The 19413-nt window shown below is 40.1% G+C and overlaps 1 protein-coding gene and 1 long non-coding RNA gene across 2 annotated transcripts in view; one reads left to right on the top strand and one right to left on the bottom strand.

Moving 5' to 3' along the window:
- Nucleotides 1–19168, bottom strand: part of LOC143023350 (uncharacterized) — a 140446-nt gene extending 121278 nt beyond the window's left edge. Inside the window, exon 1 of the long non-coding RNA XR_012966177.1 lies at nt 16168–19168. This is a non-coding gene — a long non-coding RNA (uncharacterized LOC143023350). The remainder of the gene's footprint in view (nt 1–16167) is intronic.
- LOC143023460 (histone H2B) lies at nt 3681–9772 on the top strand. Its single transcript, XM_076181981.1, has 2 exons — nt 3681–3848; nt 9300–9772. Exon 2 carries the CDS (start codon nt 9337–9339, stop codon nt 9706–9708), a length of 372 nt encoding a protein of 123 aa, XP_076038096.1. The 5' UTR covers nt 3681–3848; nt 9300–9336; the 3' UTR covers nt 9709–9772.
- Nucleotides 19169–19413: the final 245 nt, after the last annotated feature.

The raw sequence follows: 19413 nt of genomic DNA, 5'->3' as shown, positions 1-19413 counted from the left end.
GTGTTGGTGTGTGTGTGTGTGTTTTGCTCTCTATTCTCTTGTAGTTTCTTCTTAATTAGATCTTTTCTGACTTGGCATCTTCTTGCAAAAGTTGGGTGGTTCAGGTTGCATGCGATGCATTTCTTTATGGCATTATGGCAGTTATTAATCCTGTGTTCTTGGGAGCTGCATCCAGAGCAAATTGTGTAAGTGGCAGGTTTAGTGCAATGTTTCAGTGTGTGGTTGTAGGCATAACATCTTGTGCATTGTGGGAGGTGTACATATGTTTCTTGGCTGAGTGTGTGAGGTGGGAAAGACTGGCTGAACATGAGAATGCCGGATTCCAGGCTTTTCTTTACCATAGTTGTCGTTTCCATCTTGATTTTGAGTATAGTGTTTGTGTTGGGTAGTTTAATGACGCTTGTAATCTTCATGTATGTGTTGAGTCGTTCCAGTTCATTCTTAATTGTGTCTGTGTTTTCTTCGTGTATGTGTCCGTCAACTTGTTTAATGATCAAGGTTCGATTGGCGTCCAGTTCCGGGGGGTCAACAATGTCCAGTCCTTCTTTGGCGAATTCGGTTTTAGTGTTCTTCTTGGCGAGTTCTTCAATAGTTTTGTCGTCAGCGATGGCGGTATGTTGGGTTCCGTTCGTGAACAATTTCTGGATTGGTATCCCTAGCTTGGTTAGAAGTTTCCATATAGAAGTCCGTTTGTTTTGGCCGGCCGAAGGCCGGGTTTCCCGTATGTTAATTCGACCCATCGCGCCGAGGCGCGAAGGGTTTTTAGTGCGTGTGTGTGTGTTGCTGTGTATGAGTGTGTGTTATGTTTGAAGGAGAGAAGAAAGAAAAATGACGAGGAAATAGGTTTGGGGGAGGGGGGGTCTCAAGGGGACGGTCAGTGTTCGCGCAGTCTAATGGCCTAACGGAGGTTAAGGAGAGAGCGCCTCGTTGGCTGGTGCCCTAGTGTCAATCCGCAGCGTATGAAACGCCTTGGCTGCCTAATCGACGAGCCTATGCCGGTCCGCTGTAGTAGCGGGAAACCGGAACGATGGGGGTTCCCTCCCCACCCAGTCGACTGAGCAAGTTTTATAGACCAGCAAGGGCTATGCTCAGTCGAAAGGGGGGTTATATAGGGCATATACCGTCAGAGCGAGAAGGCTGAGAAATGCCCTTAGCTCGGGTAACGGTTTCAGTCGGCGTTTAACGGCGGTCACAGCGTGAGGGAGGTATTTCGAGAGACGTCCGTACAGTGTGGTGTCCAGAAGCCGAATGATAAGCGTCGAAATAAATAAATAATAACGACAGGTAAGTGAGAAGTGTGGGGGCAAGAGGGGGGGGAGGGGGTGAGAGGTGAAGGTAAAGGTTAGAAAGTGAAAGAAGTGAAGTGTAATAGTGTGGGGCGGACCCACTTGCATGGTATAATATTATTCATAAGGTCATCCTATCTATGCTATATAAAAATCCCTATCTAGCTAATCATATTTATGATGTGAAGGAAGGACTTATTTCTTCTTATGCATTTTGAATTAACTTTGAAGGCAAGATGTTATTAGTTGTTAATTTTATATTTTAGTACAAGTCCTTCCTTCGTTGTGCACATAATAATACATATTTAAAAATTTACAGGAGTTAGGAGCAGGTGTGACTCTGTGCGGGCTTTGTGCCGTGAAAGTTAAGTAAGTTATTTGGGTTTTTATTTAGTTATATTTAGTGACAAGTCATGTCATACCTGCTCCCAGTTGAATTATATATATATATATATACGTATATTTATAGTTTTTTTTTTTTTTTTTTTTTTTTTTTTTTTTTTTTTTTTTTTGTGGGGGGGAGGTTACGTACGTAAGTGCTCAGCTAATGTGCCGTATGATTTATGCTATTATGATGTTTTAAATGATACACACATATCCTGGGGGATATGTGTGTTTGTATGAGGAGATGCTTTATGTATAGTTAATCGTAAAGTACTTTATATCAAAATTACGTAACCTTCCTTTTTTTTTTTTTTTTTTTTTTTTTTTTTTTTTTTTTTTTTTTTTTTTTTTATTAGCTAGTGGCCGTGTCTTATGGCGGAAGGGCTGGATGTCAACCTAGTATGGTTTTAAGTCTGGGCCAGTTTGTGTGATCTCGAGTTTTCTTTGTTGATTGAGGAGGTGGGGGGATGAAGTTGTGTTCGAGTATGTGATGCCATGCTTTACTACTCAGTCTGATGAGTCTGGAGTGTATTGTTTCTATGTTAGCTGTTTTGTGGAGTTGTTCTTGTGTTTCAAGGTATGGTGGTTTGTGTTTTAGTATAGTTCTTAATGTTTTGTTTTGTAATGTTTGCATGGCTTTGATGTTTGTGTGTGTGCTAGTGACTGTGATTATTGGTGGGTATTCCAGTTGTGGTCGTGCTATTGTTTTGTAAAGTTTTATTTGTGTTTTTGGTGTGAGTCCTCTGAAGCGTCTTAGTCTGTTGAGTGTATGTTTTGTGGTTTGTATTCTGTTTTTGATGTGGTGTTTTATTCCTTGTGAGTTGACGGTGAGGCCTAGGATACGTGCTTGTCTGTTGTATGGTATTATGTTGTTGTTTATTTTTATTGGTGGTGGATTGCGTGTTGAAATGGGTAGTAATTGGAATTTGTTTGTGTTTGTGGATAGTTTCCATTGTTTTTCGTATGTGTTGATTTTAGTGAATTTCGTGTTCTGTCTTTCTGGCAAGCATGTGTTTTCCTGTAGTGTTAGGGTATGTGATTATTTGTGTGACGTCGTCTGCGTATTGTATAGTGTAGCTTCCGTGTGAAGGTGGTGGTATGTCTGATGTATATAGGTTAAATAGTGTTGGGGAGAGAACGCTTCCTTGAGGTACTCCGCTTTGGAGAGGGAAGGGTGGTCCGATGTGGTGGTTTATTTTTATTCTTGCTGTTCTGTTGTCTAGGAAGCTACACAGTGTTTTCGTGATGGTGTCTGGAAGTTGTGTTTGTATGATTTTGTATTTAAGGCCTTCGTGCCATACTTTATCGAAGGCCTTAGAGATGTCACGAGAAATTATGTTACATGCGTGTTTGTGTCTTTGTGCGTCTGCAATTGTTTCATATAAAATGGCGAGTGCTGTATGTGTTCCTTTGCCAGGTGTGAATCCGTGTTGGTTAGGGTTTAACATGTCGTGTTCGTGTAAGTGTGCCATAAGTCTGTTTGTGATTAGTCTTTCGTATATTTTTCCAGGTGTTTCTAGTAGTGATATGGGTCTGTAAGTTTTGTATTTGGGTGGTGTTTTTGTTTTGTTTCGGTATGAATGTAATGATTGAGTTTTTGAATGTTTGTGGAAAGTATCCTAGGCTGAGTGTTTCGTTGTAAATGTCTGTGAGTAATTGTATTGTTATGTTTGGTAAGTGTGCGAGTATTTGCTTTGTGATGCCTGAATGTCCTGGAGCTTTGTTTTTGGTGTGTTTGATTATGGTTTTAACGTCTTCTAGGTATATGGGTCCTCCGATGTAGCTGTCAGTGTCTAGTCTGTTTAAGTCTATGTTTGTGTAGGGTTGTGTTTGGTGGTGGTGCTGCGTTATGTGTGTGAGTATTTTTGTTTCATGGTTTGTGTCGAATTGTGTGTTTTCTGCTGGTGTGATTTGGAAAATGTTTTGCCATACCTGTCTGAATGCGTGTTCTTTGTCTTTGTCGTCGTGTAGTTTTTCGTTGTTGTGGGTTATGTAGGGTAACTTAGCGTCGCTGGGGAAAAGCTTGATATATATAGGATCAGGTAGCGGCTCAGAGCGGTTGGCGGAGGGAGGCTATTGACCATTCAGAACGCAGGGATTGGGTTCTTGTTCGCCTGCGACCGCTCTTGCCAACTACTGCTGCCCACTATGTCTGATTTATAAGCAAATTTTCAACGCGTTCCGGCACTACTTGTTGCCCAACCGTCGTGCCGTTAACATCGTTGCTCCGAATATTAAGAAGAAAATTCCCAGTACCCGAGATAATTCTCGAATCTTGAGAACTCGCTCTGCTGGACGACTTATGTCCCCTTAACTCTGCTACAGACAGCCATAGCCCTTGCTGGTCTAAAAACTTGGTCTGTTCTGTAGTAGAGGGGGAACCTCCCTCCCGGTCTCGTGTCCCTTTGACACAACCGGCATAGACGCGTGCGTGCTTGACCAGAGCTCACCAGGGATAGCAGCCGTTCCCACGATCCCGCGCCGAACCACTCTCCCAACCGTCCGCGGCAAAATCAGTGTAGTCGCCGATTCCCATTGACTAACACCAACTAACGTTTCCTGCCCCCCGCCCCCGCCTACAACAATCGCCCCACAATCACCACCCCCTTACACGACACGAATCACACAACCAAACACACAAGTACACGAGCACACTCTAACCCATTGCGCTAAGCGCAATGGGTAGAATCAGGATACGGGACTTACGTCCCACAGATAAACAACGAACAACAGAACTATGGAACACTCTAGGACAAAACAACATTTACATACACAAACTAATTACACTACACTCAGCATTCATTCTGATTACTGATGACACAACCACAGAAACACTTTGCAAACAAAACACAAAAACAACCTTCAAGAACAACGGCTTCGACATCCTAGACCCACCTGAACTCAACGCAAACAGAACACTAGTTATTACACAAGTAGACCCCTTCATCACAGAACACACACTAGAGGAAATTACAACAGAAATAGAACGACTGAACACAAACACACACGTCATAGAAGTCATCAAAATACCACGCACTAAGACAATACTCAAGATTAAATTCGAATCCACACAAATGGTGAAAGACTGCCTCCTGAAGGGACTCAAAATTTTCTCTCAATCATTCCCCACACACGCACTCAGACAGGAAACATACACATACATCCCCCAATGCAGTAATTGCTACTCACTTGAACACACACGCAAACAATGCCCACACCCATCCACATACACAATTTGCTCCAACTGCGCATCTACACAACACAGACAACCCCAATGCACCTGTGCCTTAACCAAGTGCCTCCTTTGCGACGGAAACCACCCAGCTGTGGCAATGCGGTGCCCCAAAAAGAAGGAGAAATGTAAACAAATCAACAGCCAAACAAACCAACAACCACACACCAACACACAAACCTACGCCACAGCCACACAACAAAAACCCGCCCTCCTCCCTACACCAACAACTACAAACACATCACTACACCACATGACAACAATTAACACAGCCATCACACTAGCTACACTCATGGACACACAAGAACCAGGTACATTTCAAACCACACTGGATGCAATATACAAAGCCAACGGACTCCCAACAGTCATAATCCCCACACAAGCCATCAACACCGCACAACTAGCAAAAGCACTCAGTAACCACTCAAAAAATATCACAACACCAGTCATAACACCCACCAACACACAGACCACAGAAACCACAGAACCCATGGAAACAACAGAACAGACACTAAAAAGACCCGCATCCAACACTGAAAGCACTAACCCCCCACAGAAACGAACACCAAATCCAAGAAACAGCCTGGGACTTCAACTCGTCACTTCAGAAACAGAACAGATACCAACAGAACCCACACACGACACCTTAAAGACACTCATCACCAAACAAAAAATCAAAATAATATACACAGCACCACACAAAGAAAAAGACATCATTGCACAAATAGCCACAGACCAAATAAACCTAACACATTACAACATAGTAAGACTAAACCAAACCAAATTTAACAAACTCAAACAAGGACACTTTGACCTCCACGACAAGAACACAGAACACGAACACCACTGGACACACAACGCCGAATAAACAACCACAACAACACACTTCTACCCAACACCATGGAACAAATACACATCATCCAACACAACATAATACAGTGGACATTCAACAGAAGAAACGAACTCTGTAACATATACAACATAATAACACCAGACATCATACTATTAAACTCGATAGGCACACCAGACAGACTAAAAATACACAACTACACAGTACACCGACGAAACGACTACAATCAAACACATGCAGGTATAGCAGTAGCAATTAAACACAACATTAAACACAAACTACTAGACGACTTCCAAGACGAAATACTAGCACTTCAAATTGACACAAACCAAGGACCAATAATAATAGCAACGTTATACTTACCCCCCAGACGCCCCCTCTTCCCTATAAACGACATACTAAGACTAACCAGAAAAAGACTACCAGTATACATAATAGGAGACATGAACGCTAAACACCCCACACTAGGACACAGCAATGCAAACATAACAGGAACACAAATAGCACAACTAATACAAAGAAGACACATAACACACTTAGGACCAGACTTCCCCACCTACATCACACAAAACGGACAAGGAACACCAGACATAATACTAACAAACAGACACCATCATCTAAACTACAGAATCACACCAGGACACATAACTACATCAGACCACATCCCAATATACTTAACACTAGCAACAAAACCTATAATAATAACCACACCAGAAAGATATAAATTCCACAAAGCAGACTGGACAGGATTCAAGAATACACTAAACACAGAGAGGACAAAATACGACAAACAAAGACAGAGAACAACACGCAACAAACAATACATCGACGACAAACTTAACATATGGTACACCATGATAAAACAAGCCATGGACAAACACATCCCCAAAACAACGCAAAAAACTCTACCACACCCAAGACGATCAGATACACTAAAACTACTACAATGGCAATACCAGCAACTACAAACACAAGCACAAAACACCGGAATATGGACACCACAAGCAAAACGAGCACTACACGACATCAGAAACCAATTACTAGAAGAAAACGAACAACTATACAACGAACATTGGAACAACGAAATACGAAAGATAAACCTACACTACAATAACAACCAATACTTCTGGACACAAATCAAAAGACTAACAGGAACACCTACTAACACCACCCCTTACATCATTCACAACAACCAAAAAATATACAAAGACAAACACAAAGAACACATATTCAGACAACATTGGAGAAACATATTCAGAATCACACCAGCAGAAAACGCAACATTTGACATGGAACACGAAAGAACAATAACAACACAAATCCAAGAAATACAAGACGACATTACACCTATCAACTTAGCTGACATGAGACGACTTGACCCAGACAACACACTCACAAAACCCTTTACACTAGATAACATCAAAAGCATAATAAAAAACTTCAAAAACAAGGCACCTGGACAATCACAAATAAACAAAATAACATTAACTAACATCCCAGACTCAACACTACAACTACTCACAGAAACATTCAATGAAACATTCAGCATGGGATACTTCCCCGACACCTTCAAAACAGCCACACTAGCATTCATACCCAAACACGGAAAGAACCCAACAGACATAAACAACTACAGACCAATATCACTACTCGAAGTCCCAGGAAAAATACTAGAAAAACTCTTACAACGAAGACTACTCAAACACTTATACAACAACCCCCCCCCAAACGAAAACCAACATGGATTTACAAGAAGACGAGGAACACACACAGCCATAGCCACAATATACGAAACAATTGCCATAAGCCAAAGACACAAACACGGATGTAACATAGTATCACGAGACATAACAAAAGCATTTGACAAAATATGGCACACAGGACTCAAATACAAAAATACACCAAACACACACCCCCGACATACTCACAAGAATACTTTGTAATTACCTAGATAACAGACGCGCACAAATACGAATACACCATTATACAGGAAGACCCTTTAACATACACAGTGGAGTCCCCCAAGGAAGCATTCTTTCACCAACACTATTTAACCTATACACACACGACACCCCCAACCCAACACACGGAGTCACACACATACAATTTGCAGACGACCTAACACAAATCATAACATACCCAAGTAAAAAAGGAAAAAACATGTTAGCACTCAAAACAAGCAGAACAATAGAAACAATAAACACATACGAACAAAAATGGAAAATACAGACAAACACAACAAAATTCCAACTACTCAACATATCAACACAGAAACCAGCAGAAATATGGATAGGAGACACGCAAATACACAAACAAAGAAACATAAAGATACTAGGATTAACACTTGGAAACAGAGGCCTACAAACACACACGAACAACAGAAAAATACTAGCAGAAAAAACATTACACACAATAAAACGATTCAGAAACCTAGACACCAAACTACTATTAAGATTATACAAAGTACTCATAAGACCACAACTTGAATATATACCAATCACAACAATCACATTAAGACCAACTCAACTCCAAAAACTACAAGCAGTACAAAACAAAACACTACGATTTGCCACACACTCCATACCCCCATACCTTAACACAATAGAAGAACTACACATACAACACAAACTCGAACCACTCAACACAAGACTCTACAGACTAGCTTACAGAACATGGAACAAACTCACAATCACAAACCCAGACTTAGTACTAACCAGCGAAAACATAGACACAGAACACGGACAAGATCACAATTGGTGGCCTAGAGTGTCTCCCATCATAAACAGCCCCCCCCCCGAACCAAAATACATAATGCAAACATAACAAACACACATAAAATACATATCACCCTTTAAATCCAACTAACCCTACTAACCATTATTGTTATTGTTATTGTTTAAAAATAAAATAATAAGATGATAACACGTGCGAACAAATCGCACGTGATATCATCCAAATCAATGAGCATGGCAATAGAATTAATACCCCCCCCCAATCATATATGTCAGTTAAAACAAAATCACTAGCCGTCACTCCTTAAGGGATTAAATAAATCATACTCATTGAATAGAAAGAAAAAAAAAAAAAAAAAAAAAAAAAAAAAAAAAAAAAAAGCATACGAATATTGAATTCAAGATCTCCCCCCCCCCACTTCATAATGGATGACAAAAGATACCCCTAAAATTCAACTCCTACACATAGGTAAGAATACTAGTAGTATACTTTTTTAATAAAAAAAAAAAAAAAAAAAAAAAAAAAAAAAAAAAAAAAAAAAAAAAAAAAAACACTAACAGCCAATCAAACAACTCAAGGAGAAGAACACATTACGATCTTAAGGTAGCCAAGCCTTCCATCCGACAGGCATTTGCTTCTCTAACACATATAACTTATAAAAATAGTACCAAAGTCGCAAGTGGGTCTGCCCCACACCTATCATAACTACGACTTCCTTCCATTTCCCCCCCCTTACCTCTTACACTTACACACACACCCCACCCCCCCTCACCCCCCTCTCTTCCATCTTATCTATCCTGTCCTAGCTAGCTAGCTTCCGGCACTACACTGACATTTGCCATAGAAGCAACATGCCGCCCAAGACGTCCGGAAAGGCCGCCAAGAAGGCCGGTAAGGCCCAGAAGTCCATCTCCAAGGGAGACAAGAAGAAGAAGCGAAGGAGGAAGGAGTCCTACAGCATCTACATCTACAAGGTGCTGAAGCAAGTTCACCCTGACACCGGGATCTCCTCCAAAGCTATGTCGATTATGAATTCGTTCGTGAACGACATTTTCGAGCGCATTGCTGCCGAGGCTTCCCGCCTTGCCCACTACAACAAGCGCTCGACAATCACTAGCAGGGAGATTCAGACTGCTGTCAGGCTTCTACTCCCTGGTGAACTGGCCAAGCACGCCGTGTCTGAGGGCACCAAGGCCGTCACCAAGTACACCTCCTCCAAGTAAACTTTTTCTTCTTCCTTGAAGTTGTTACACTTGGTTGGGCAACCCGGCTCCTTTTGGAGCCACATGTCATTCAGAAAGAGAGAGAGATGTATCTAATACAAATGTCAATTCTATCCATTGATCCTGATATTACTACTACTATTCTTGTCTGCTGTGCTCGTGGAGTCCCATATGTACCTTTGCAGATTTGATCAAGCTGCAGTTACGTCTACCTTCTTTGTGATTCGTCTGCCATGAAAGCTGTGTTCTGTAGTATGTTTTGAAAGCAGTGTGTTCTGCGTAGAACTAGTTTGAAATGGGGCATTGCTTATACACACCTTGACAGCAGGAGATCCATTCCTTCTATTATGCATTTTCTCTCTTGTTTGAATATGAATTGACTTGTACTGTGTTTTATCTGTTCTTATCAGGGAAGGGTGAGGAGGAAATGCCCTGCACCATGAACTAACTAACCAACTGCACTCTGAACATGACATGAGGAAATAGAAAGGAAAAATCCATATATGTATAGAAGACTTGTGGAATGAGGGTTTTGGGTACAGTGGCAGAAAGTACAAGGGAAGTGGTGACAGGTACACTAATGAGGCCAATGCAAATAGGAAACGTATGACTTGACAAGGCTGTAGTATATGAAGAAGAAATAACAGAAGTGACCGTAGGTTCTAGAGAGAGTATTGTGTCACTTGGAGAAGTGTGGCATGATTAAAAGACCCACAACTGGGAAAAGGAGAGAGAATATAATGCCAAGTGGCTGTGAGATTGATGTTGAAAATGATAGCAAGTCAAGGACAAAAAAAAAAAAATCTCCTACTTTATTCACAAGTGTGTTTGAGTGCGGGGACTAACCTTAACTGATGGTGTGTGCATTCTATTTTTTTTTTTTTTTTTTTTTTTTTGGCGGCTGGCTGTCGTTAATAACAAGCTGTTTGTGCATTAATTTTGTCATGCTCGTTCTGCCTCCATCTTGTTTTATATATATATATATATAGGGGATAGCATAGCTATCGTGGGTAAGCTGCGTTGTGTGTAGACGTATGCACTCTGTAAGAGATAAGAAAGACGAAGAGTAACTGGTGAACGATGCTGTGTGTCTCAAGGAAGGGAAATGGAATGGGTGCATGTTATTTGGCGCTAGACATTAGTTAGTTATGAGAAATATGGTCAAGTAACATTTTGTGAGGAACTTGAACGGGCACTTTTCTTTGGCATCAGAAATGCCCACGCACACACACACACACATAGAAATTGTTCAACAACAAATGCCGGAGAAAAGTAGTAACACATGTGTAAATGACAGGTAACACCACAGTCGGAAAAGACAAAAAAAAAAAATAGGAGCCGAATACTCGAGCCTATGTACTTGGACTGCTAACTGCAATCAACCCTCTTCGGTAGTAGAAGTGGGAGGTGGATGCTATATTTAAAAAGGGGCCTGTTACAAAGGAAGAGGGACTAGGGAAGGAGTAAATGAATAACACTACCCCCCAATCTGTTGTGACGTGAAGCCGGGTCGGGGGGATACCTGTTAACCATTTTGATATTTTGAGAATGGATATTGTGTTTCTAAAATACCCGATTTGAGTAAAGCTCAGTTGATAGGACTACGTCAGGAGCTTCAGCTCACAGACTGGGAGGCCAAATTAAGCGAAAGACCTGTAGATCAGATGTGGGAAATGTTTGAAAATACGCTGACTAAGATGATTCATACTTACATTCCTTTTAATTAAGGACAGACGTCCCCCATATCAGGCTCGCCCAAAGTGGCTCGACAAAGAAAGTGAACAAAAGTATTGCTAAAAAGAGACAGGCTTATAAGAAATATAAGTGTTCGGGTGCATGCAATGACTATGAAAGTTATGTATCAATACAGAGAGATTTAAAAAAGAGAAAACGACAATACGAAATGAATATTGCTGATAAATCCAAAGAGAATCCCAAGGAATTGTATAGTTACTTTAGAGATAAAAAGGTTGCTAGAAATCACATTGGTACACTATTATCTGCTGACGGTCAACTTGAGCATTGAAATGAAGGAATGTGTAATACTTTAAACAATTATTTTAGCTCGGTATTCGTAAACGAAGCACCTCCATAAGTGAAACCTAGGGTAAACTTACTGGCTACGGTAAGTATAACAAAAGAAAAAATTAAAAGGTGTATAGAGAAACTCAAAGTAAAAAAAAAACAATGGGCTGGCGGTTGGCATCCAAGAATCTTAAATGAAATGAAAAATGAGATTGTTGTTGCAATAGAAATTATTTTCAAATATTTTCCATCCTATCCGGAGAATGGAAGCTAGCTAGCTAACGTTACTCCCATATTGAAAGAAGGTGACAAAAAGAAACCAAATAACTATAGGCCTATAAGTTTGACTTGAATAGTAGGAAGAATAATGGAAACTATCATCAGAGGTGCTATCGAACATCATTTAGAAAGTAACCGTTTTATAAATGATAGCCAGCATGATTTGAGACGGAAGCGTTCTTGCGTAGCTAACTTACTGGAATTGTACAACACAGTTATCTGGAATTAGTACAAAAGAAACAATATATATATATAGACTTAATATATGTAGACTTTGGAAAAGCTTTTGATACCGTCCCCCACGAGAGACTACTTACTAAATTAGCTTCACACGGAATAAGTGGTATCCTATTGAGTTGGACTAGTAATTGGCTGAATGATGGAAAAGAGAGAGTTGTTTTAAATTGAAAAGGTTCTAGATGGAAAAATGTTACAAGTGGAGTTCCTCAGGGTTGTTCCGTTCTCGGGCCACTTCTATTCATCTATATACTTATAAAATTCTGATCATGTTTTTGTCATCTTGCTTGCTTGCTTGCTTGCTTGCTTGAAACCGTCACCCAGCCAATCAGAAGAAGAGATATGACGTCACGACTGAGGACCAGCCAAGCAGCAGAAGAGGTGATATGACGTCACGACTGAGGACCAGCCAAGCAGCAGCAGCAGAAGAGATATGTCGTCACGACTGAGGACCAGCCAATCAGAAGAGGAGATATGACGAGGCGAGTTTGTCCAAAACAATTTGTCTAAAGTACAATTTGTGTAAATCAATTTGTCTAAAGTACAATTCATCTGTAAACAATTTGTCTAAATTACAATTCATCTATAAACAATTTGTCTAAAATACAGTTTGTGTAAGGAAAAGAGACTGAGAAATTGGTAGATCTAATTTATAATGTATTAATAAAGTACACATTGGTTTTCATTCAAAATTTATTGACAATAAAACTTTATTAAGACAAAAATTAGATTTATCAACACAATTACAGCTTTATTCAAATATACCATCTACTAAAAAGAGTTCTTTTATAGTTAAAAAGAAAGGTTGTGGCCAGCCCCCCGGATGTAATCAATACTATTATTTGGATCGAAGTGTCTATGTAACTTTATTAAGACATTCTTGATTTATCAACACAATTACAGCTTTATCAAAATATACTATCTACTAAAAAGACTTCTTTCATAGTTAGAAAGAAAGGTTGTGGGCAATCCCCTGGACGTAATCAATAATATTATTTGGATCGAAAGCCTGAACAAGCCTTTTTATGCGTTTTGCAGTGCCTAGGTAACGTTTCCTTGTGGGTTCTGGCTCTACCCCACCAACATAGTGTTCAATCTGAACCTCGTTGAAACTTTGTTCTTTCTGCAAGTATTTGATAAATCTCCATATATTGGGGTGATGCGCACCTGCTTGCGTTTGAAATGTACGATGCCATCCTTGGACGGAATTGTTAGTTTTAGGTCAATCATCAAGCACCCTAGAATACATATTCCACGTATCATGTCGAAAGAGAGAGAGGTGGACGTCGACTATTCCGTCTGTTAGGCCTTGCAATCCATGTGTCTTGAAAATAATCAACGACCTCTTGTGCTTCATGCGGGAATGTGTTGTTGTCACACAATAACTCAAACGCATCTGTCACTGTGGCTATTGGCACAAATGCTAATGCTGGTAGCATCCGCATCCGTAAAGCAAAACTGGTATCTGTTTCATATTTTTGTTTTAATCCATGATTTTGAATTACTCGTAAAACACATTTGCTAAAGTGGGAGAAGCAGCCATTTTGCACTGTTTTTTTTTTTTTTTTTTTTTTTTGGGGGGGGGGGGAATTATTTAAAAAACGCTTTCATCATTGCTCTCTCGAAATCGATTGTTATCGATAATGGTGCACATAAAGGTTCAATGTTCCTTATCTGTTGTAAAAAGGTTATGTATGTTTCTTGTGTTTTGTCCGGTAATAATCCAAACACAAGGGGCAGCGAATGTTTCTCTCTTAATCCATGTAGGGTATATAGCTGGTGAAACAGGAGAGGGACAGTTTTAAATGTGCCATCGGCATACCAATGACTGCTTTGTGATAAAGATTGCAAATGACGACGTGTTGCAAATATGATTATACGCTTTTCAACTGGTCCCGAGTCATAAATCAGAAATTGATCACCTTTAAAAGCTATGGGAACTCGGGTAAGTGGGAGGAGGTGGATGGGAGGGGGGGTGTGGTGGTGGAAATACACGGGTCAGGTAATGTAAACGATTCAGATTTGAGTAAAGAAAGAAGTGTCTAAAATTGGGAAAATCTTATTGTTTGTTGTCCATTTTTTTTTTTTTTTTCCCAGAGAAACTGTATTTTTGACCAATTGTTTTAGACTTTTTTTTTTTTTTTTTCTTTTAGAGAAATTGTACGTTAGCCAAATTGTTTTAGACAAACTCGCCTGATACCATGATGCGTAGTGTTCCAAGCAACGACGACATGGCGTCACAATCTTCTGTATTTCACTTCTTATAACTAATCAAGTCAGTCACTGCCTTCGTCTACTGAATAGGGGTAAGAGCTCTAAATTGTACTCAATTTGATATAGAAACTTATTTTCTGTGATTTATACTATACGGTGATAGTGACATAGTATATCTATCATAAAGATTATGTTGATAAACGTTGCTACTCGCTACTCCCTCCCTGAACGATAATGATCATGAGTGGGAGTGGGGTGACGAGACGTGACATAACAGAAGCATAATTAAGGAGGCTCTATTTGATTTCTTGAGAACGCCTGTATCCAGTTTACTTTGCTTCGAGAGAGCACGAGGACCGCACAAAACTGGTAAGTCTTAAGCTAATAATAACCTGCTTTAAAAAGATCGTGATATGACATGTTAACAATGGGCTGAAGCTACACTTCCAGAGCAGAATGAATGCATATTTTGGTAGACAGAAAGAAAGATGCATTATGGTACAGCATAGACAATTATATGCTGGGCTGAGTAGAGGTAAACAAATTGAAAATATTAAAGTGGTTTTAAATCATTCAAATTGTACAAAGAATGTTGTAAATATAAGAGCGTTGTCTTAATAAAGATTTTATTGACCATCTTATTAAGAAGGTATCATTTAGAATTTTATTCGACCCAACGGGTCACGGGTTGTCTAGTAGTATATATAAATGATATAGACCACGGACTAAAATGTATTGTTTCCAAATTTGCTGATGATACAAAACTGTACGGGACGGGAAATGGTCACTTAAACAAATTAGACATTCAAGAAGATTTAGATAGATTACAGCAATGGTCCGAAAAGAAATAGAACACAAGTAAATGGAAGGTAATGCACATAGGTGAAAATAACAGTAAGTACGGTTACGAGTTATTTGGAAATTCGTTAACAAAAGTGAATAGTGAGAAAGGTCTCGGCGTAATTATCAGTAAGGACCTCAAATCACCCAAGCAGTGTATTTCAGGCTCTGAGATAGCAAATAAGATTGTAAGACTGATTGCGCGATATTTTGACTTCAAAAGTTCATCACCCATTAACAATCATTAGTTCGTCCACATTTGGAATATGCTTTTTCCGTATGTCATGAAAGACATTGATAGACTGGAAGAAAGTACAAGGGCGAACCACAAAACCGATTCCTAAAAAAGCGTCGACTTGAAACCGGTCTTTAAGATTCTAAAGGGAACTGGCAAAATTTCCACACTGAATGAGAGTCAGACAAGAAACAATGGTCTCTAACTGTCCGGAAATAGATTTAATTTGGAAGTGGGTAGAAACAACTTGGACAACCGTGTAGTTAATGAATGGAATAAACTTCCCGCAGAGGCAGTGCAATGTAGTTCAGTTGGAAGTTTTAAGAACCATTTAGATGAACACCTAAGGAAGATGCTGTAATGATTATCACTTATTTGATATGTTTTGTTATCATTTGTCTGTTTGATTCTCATTTATATGTCAATATGTTTGATTCTCATTTATATGTCAATATGTTTGATTCTCATTTATATGTCAATATGTTTGATTCTCATTTATATGTGGATAGGAGGTAAGGGAACACGGGCTGAGGGAAATATTTTTATTCCTGACTAGTTTCGCCTGAAAGGCTTCTTCAGAGGAAACTAGTCAGGAATAAAAATATTTCCCTCAGCCCGTGTTCCCTTACCTCCTATCCACATTCGTCACAATGTATACACATTTCTCATTTATATGTCAATATGTTTGATTCTCAGTTATATGTCAATTTATTACAATTTACCTGTTTGTTTATTACCTAACTATACCTATGCATTTTTTTTTATTTACATTATCATATATATATTTTTAGCCATTTATTATTGATTTTTTTTTTTTTTTTTTCGCACCCGACCTAGATATGGAGCAAAAGGTCTCGTGTCGGCGTGCTCCGCCTTTGTAATCCTTTGACAAGGTAGTTTGTTGAAGAAGTTCTCAATAAGCTTTGGTAGCAGTCGTTTACAATTAGGATCCTTGCGATTTGATAGGAATGCAGGAACTACATGCAGACAAAGCAGGCTTTTTTTTTTTTTCTCTCTCTCTCCAACCTTCGCTATGGCTCTTTCAGCGTTTACTTGGCGTTCAAGAAACCTGATCCTAGCTTCAGATAGCTTTGGAAACATGAAAGGGTTCTTGCCCTCGAAAATGTAAGGCCTAAGGCCTTGGCAAAGTGTTTTACTCCTCCTAGTTTAATTATGAAGTGGGTGTATTAAGACTTTGTTGGAATGTACTCGAGGCTGTGTGAGAATATTTATCATTCCTAGCTGCAGTACCACTCGTGGGTGTCCGGCCGGCCAATGAACTCTCTTGTAATGGTCATCTTTAGCTGAGTTGTCCCATAAGGAAAGGAAAGATGAATATTTTGTGTATCCTCGTCGCAAGCTAAGCAGGCATCTTGCAATGACCAGAAAGTTGGCACTTGAATTGAGCCTGCCTCATTTATTGTGTCAAGAAGTTGTTTGACATTATCCTATTTCCTCCCTTTCTTTCTTGCGTACGGAGTGTGGAAGAGGAGAGGCAAAGACGGATATTTATTTCCATTGGGTAGCAAGACTGCTTTGTGACTTGGTGTTGAGCTATCTATGAAGATTGGCCGTTTTGCAGGATCACGCTTGAGTCCAAGCGCAGTAAAGAAAGGAATGAGACATTTACAGTATGGCAGATCATTACTAATAATCTAGTACATTTTAGAATATGGATGCCATTTCCGTAAGACAGGAAGGTGTTATTGGCGGGTGTGTTGATGCCATACCGTACTGCCCGCAAATGTTGCACAAGAAATGGCTGATGTGGTGACAGAGCAATATCCGCGGTGTCTGTCTGTCAGTTACCGAGTACCCAACCCGGTTCTATAATTATATTTTTCATTTCATAAAGAATAAAGGTGAGTACTTGGTTGAAGGCGCTCTATTAGGTACAGTTGCATACAATGAAATGGAAACCTGACTCGCGAGGCATGGGCATAACATGAGCAAGTACCCAATGTAACAATGGTATCCAAGTCGGTTGCGAATGGAAATGAAGATGTCATTGTAGATATGGGGCAATTTGAAAAGAGAAAGGTTAAGGGGTGCTATGAGTAGGAAGTCAACATTTGGCCTCATCATTTTGATCTATTTGTCTTTAGACACAATGTGGTCGCCTTTGTAGTTGAGCGTAAGATGCAGCAATGGGTATTTTCTATTATTTTGATGATGGAATGCTAGATAGGTAGGTAGTATTGAAGTGGACTAGCGCACAAGTATCAGCAGGTACATACAAGTACTGTATTTGAAAGGCTCTCCATTAAGATTGTAATGGTGCTACTACTACCACCTTTTTACTTCTTCTTTAGCAAAGTCCATGCTCATGAAAGTGTGTACTTGCACCACCACACATTGGACGATTGATTGTGCAATCGTGGAAATGCGAGCGGTGAATTAAGTACACAGCATAATGACTAGCAGGCCAACAACTGAATCAGAGGGAGAGGGTGGGAGGGAGAAGGATGTCGTACTAGAGGTGTAGGCACTTTGCCTTGGCCCTCGTTGTGGTAGTTGGCCATGAAATATGCACGTAACTGAACTGGACTAGCAGCTAGCTTGATAAATTCTGGTCATTGAAACGCGCTCCATCAAAATTGTGATACTACTACTAGCACCACTTTCTTCTCTCTCTCTCTCTCCTTTCTTAACGTTCGTGGAAATGTGTTTTTGCACACAATTGGTGATTGATTGGGTTGTACAGTTATGGGATTGTGTTTTGTAGTTGGCCATGAAATATGCACGTAACTGAACCGGACTAGCAGCTAGCTAGCTAAATACTGGTCATTGAAAGTATGCATATATGTATGTGCATGTATATATGTGTTTGCGTGCAAGCGCGTACACATGTATGTGTATACTCGTATGTACGCCTGCATCAAAATTGTGATACTACTACTACCACTTTCTTAACGTTCATGGAAATGTGTTCTTGCACCTCCGCCACTATACAATTGGCGATTGATTGGATTGTACAGTTGTGAGCCATGAAATATGCGCGTAACTGAACTGGGCTAGCAAAATACTGGTCATTGAAACGCGCTCCATCAAAATTGTGATACTACCACCACTTTCTTCTCTCTCTCTCCTTTCTTGACGCTCGTGGAAATGTGTTCTTTCGCCACCACTACACAGTTGATGATCGATTGGATTGCACAGGTATGGGATTGTGGGCGGTAGTTGGCCATGAAATATGCACGTAACTGAACTGGGCTAGCAGCTAGCTAAATACTGGTCATTGAAACGCGCTCCATCAAATTTGTGATACTACCACCACTTTCTTGACGCTCGTGGAAATGTGTTCTTTCACCACCACTACACAATTGGCGATCGATTGGATTGCACAGGTATGGGATTGTGAGCGGTAGTTGGCCATGAAAAGAAATATGCACGTAACTGAACTGGGCTAGCAGCTAGCTAAATACTGGTCATTGAAACGCGCTCCATCAAAATTGTGATACTACTACCACTTTCTTCTCCCTTCTTAATTAACGCTCGTGGAAATGTGTTCTTGCACCACCACCACTACTACACAATTAGCGATTGATTGGATGGTACAGCGGTAGTTGGCCATGAAATATGCACGTAACTGAACTAGCAGCTAAATAGTGGTCATTGAAACGCGCTCCACCAACCCCCTTTTTTCTTCCTTAACGAAATCCATGTTCGTGGAAGTGTGTTCTTGCACCACCCCACTACACAATTTGCGATTGGTTGGATTGGATTGTACAGTTATGGAATTGTGAGCCGTGAATTAAGAAGACAGCGTAATGACCAAGAGCCTAACTAACTAAATCGGAGGGAGAGGAGCACGTACTCTATAGAGGCGTAGGCACTTTGCCCTCGTTGTGATAGTTGGCCATGGAATATGCACG

Source organism: Oratosquilla oratoria, unplaced genomic scaffold, assembly GCF_046742065.1.
Source record: "Oratosquilla oratoria isolate Oo_2021 unplaced genomic scaffold, ASM4674206v1 SCAFFOLD47, whole genome shotgun sequence".
In the NCBI taxonomy this organism is placed as follows: Eukaryota; Metazoa; Arthropoda; class Malacostraca; order Stomatopoda; family Squillidae; genus Oratosquilla; species Oratosquilla oratoria.
This window is presented reverse-complemented; position numbering and strand designations above follow the sequence as displayed.

What these genes read in the sequence shown, in the direction of transcription:
- LOC143023460 (XM_076181981.1), top strand. Translation starts at nt 9,337, where the DNA reads ATGCCGCCCAAGACGTCCGGAAAGGCCGCCAAGAAGGCCGGTAAGGCC.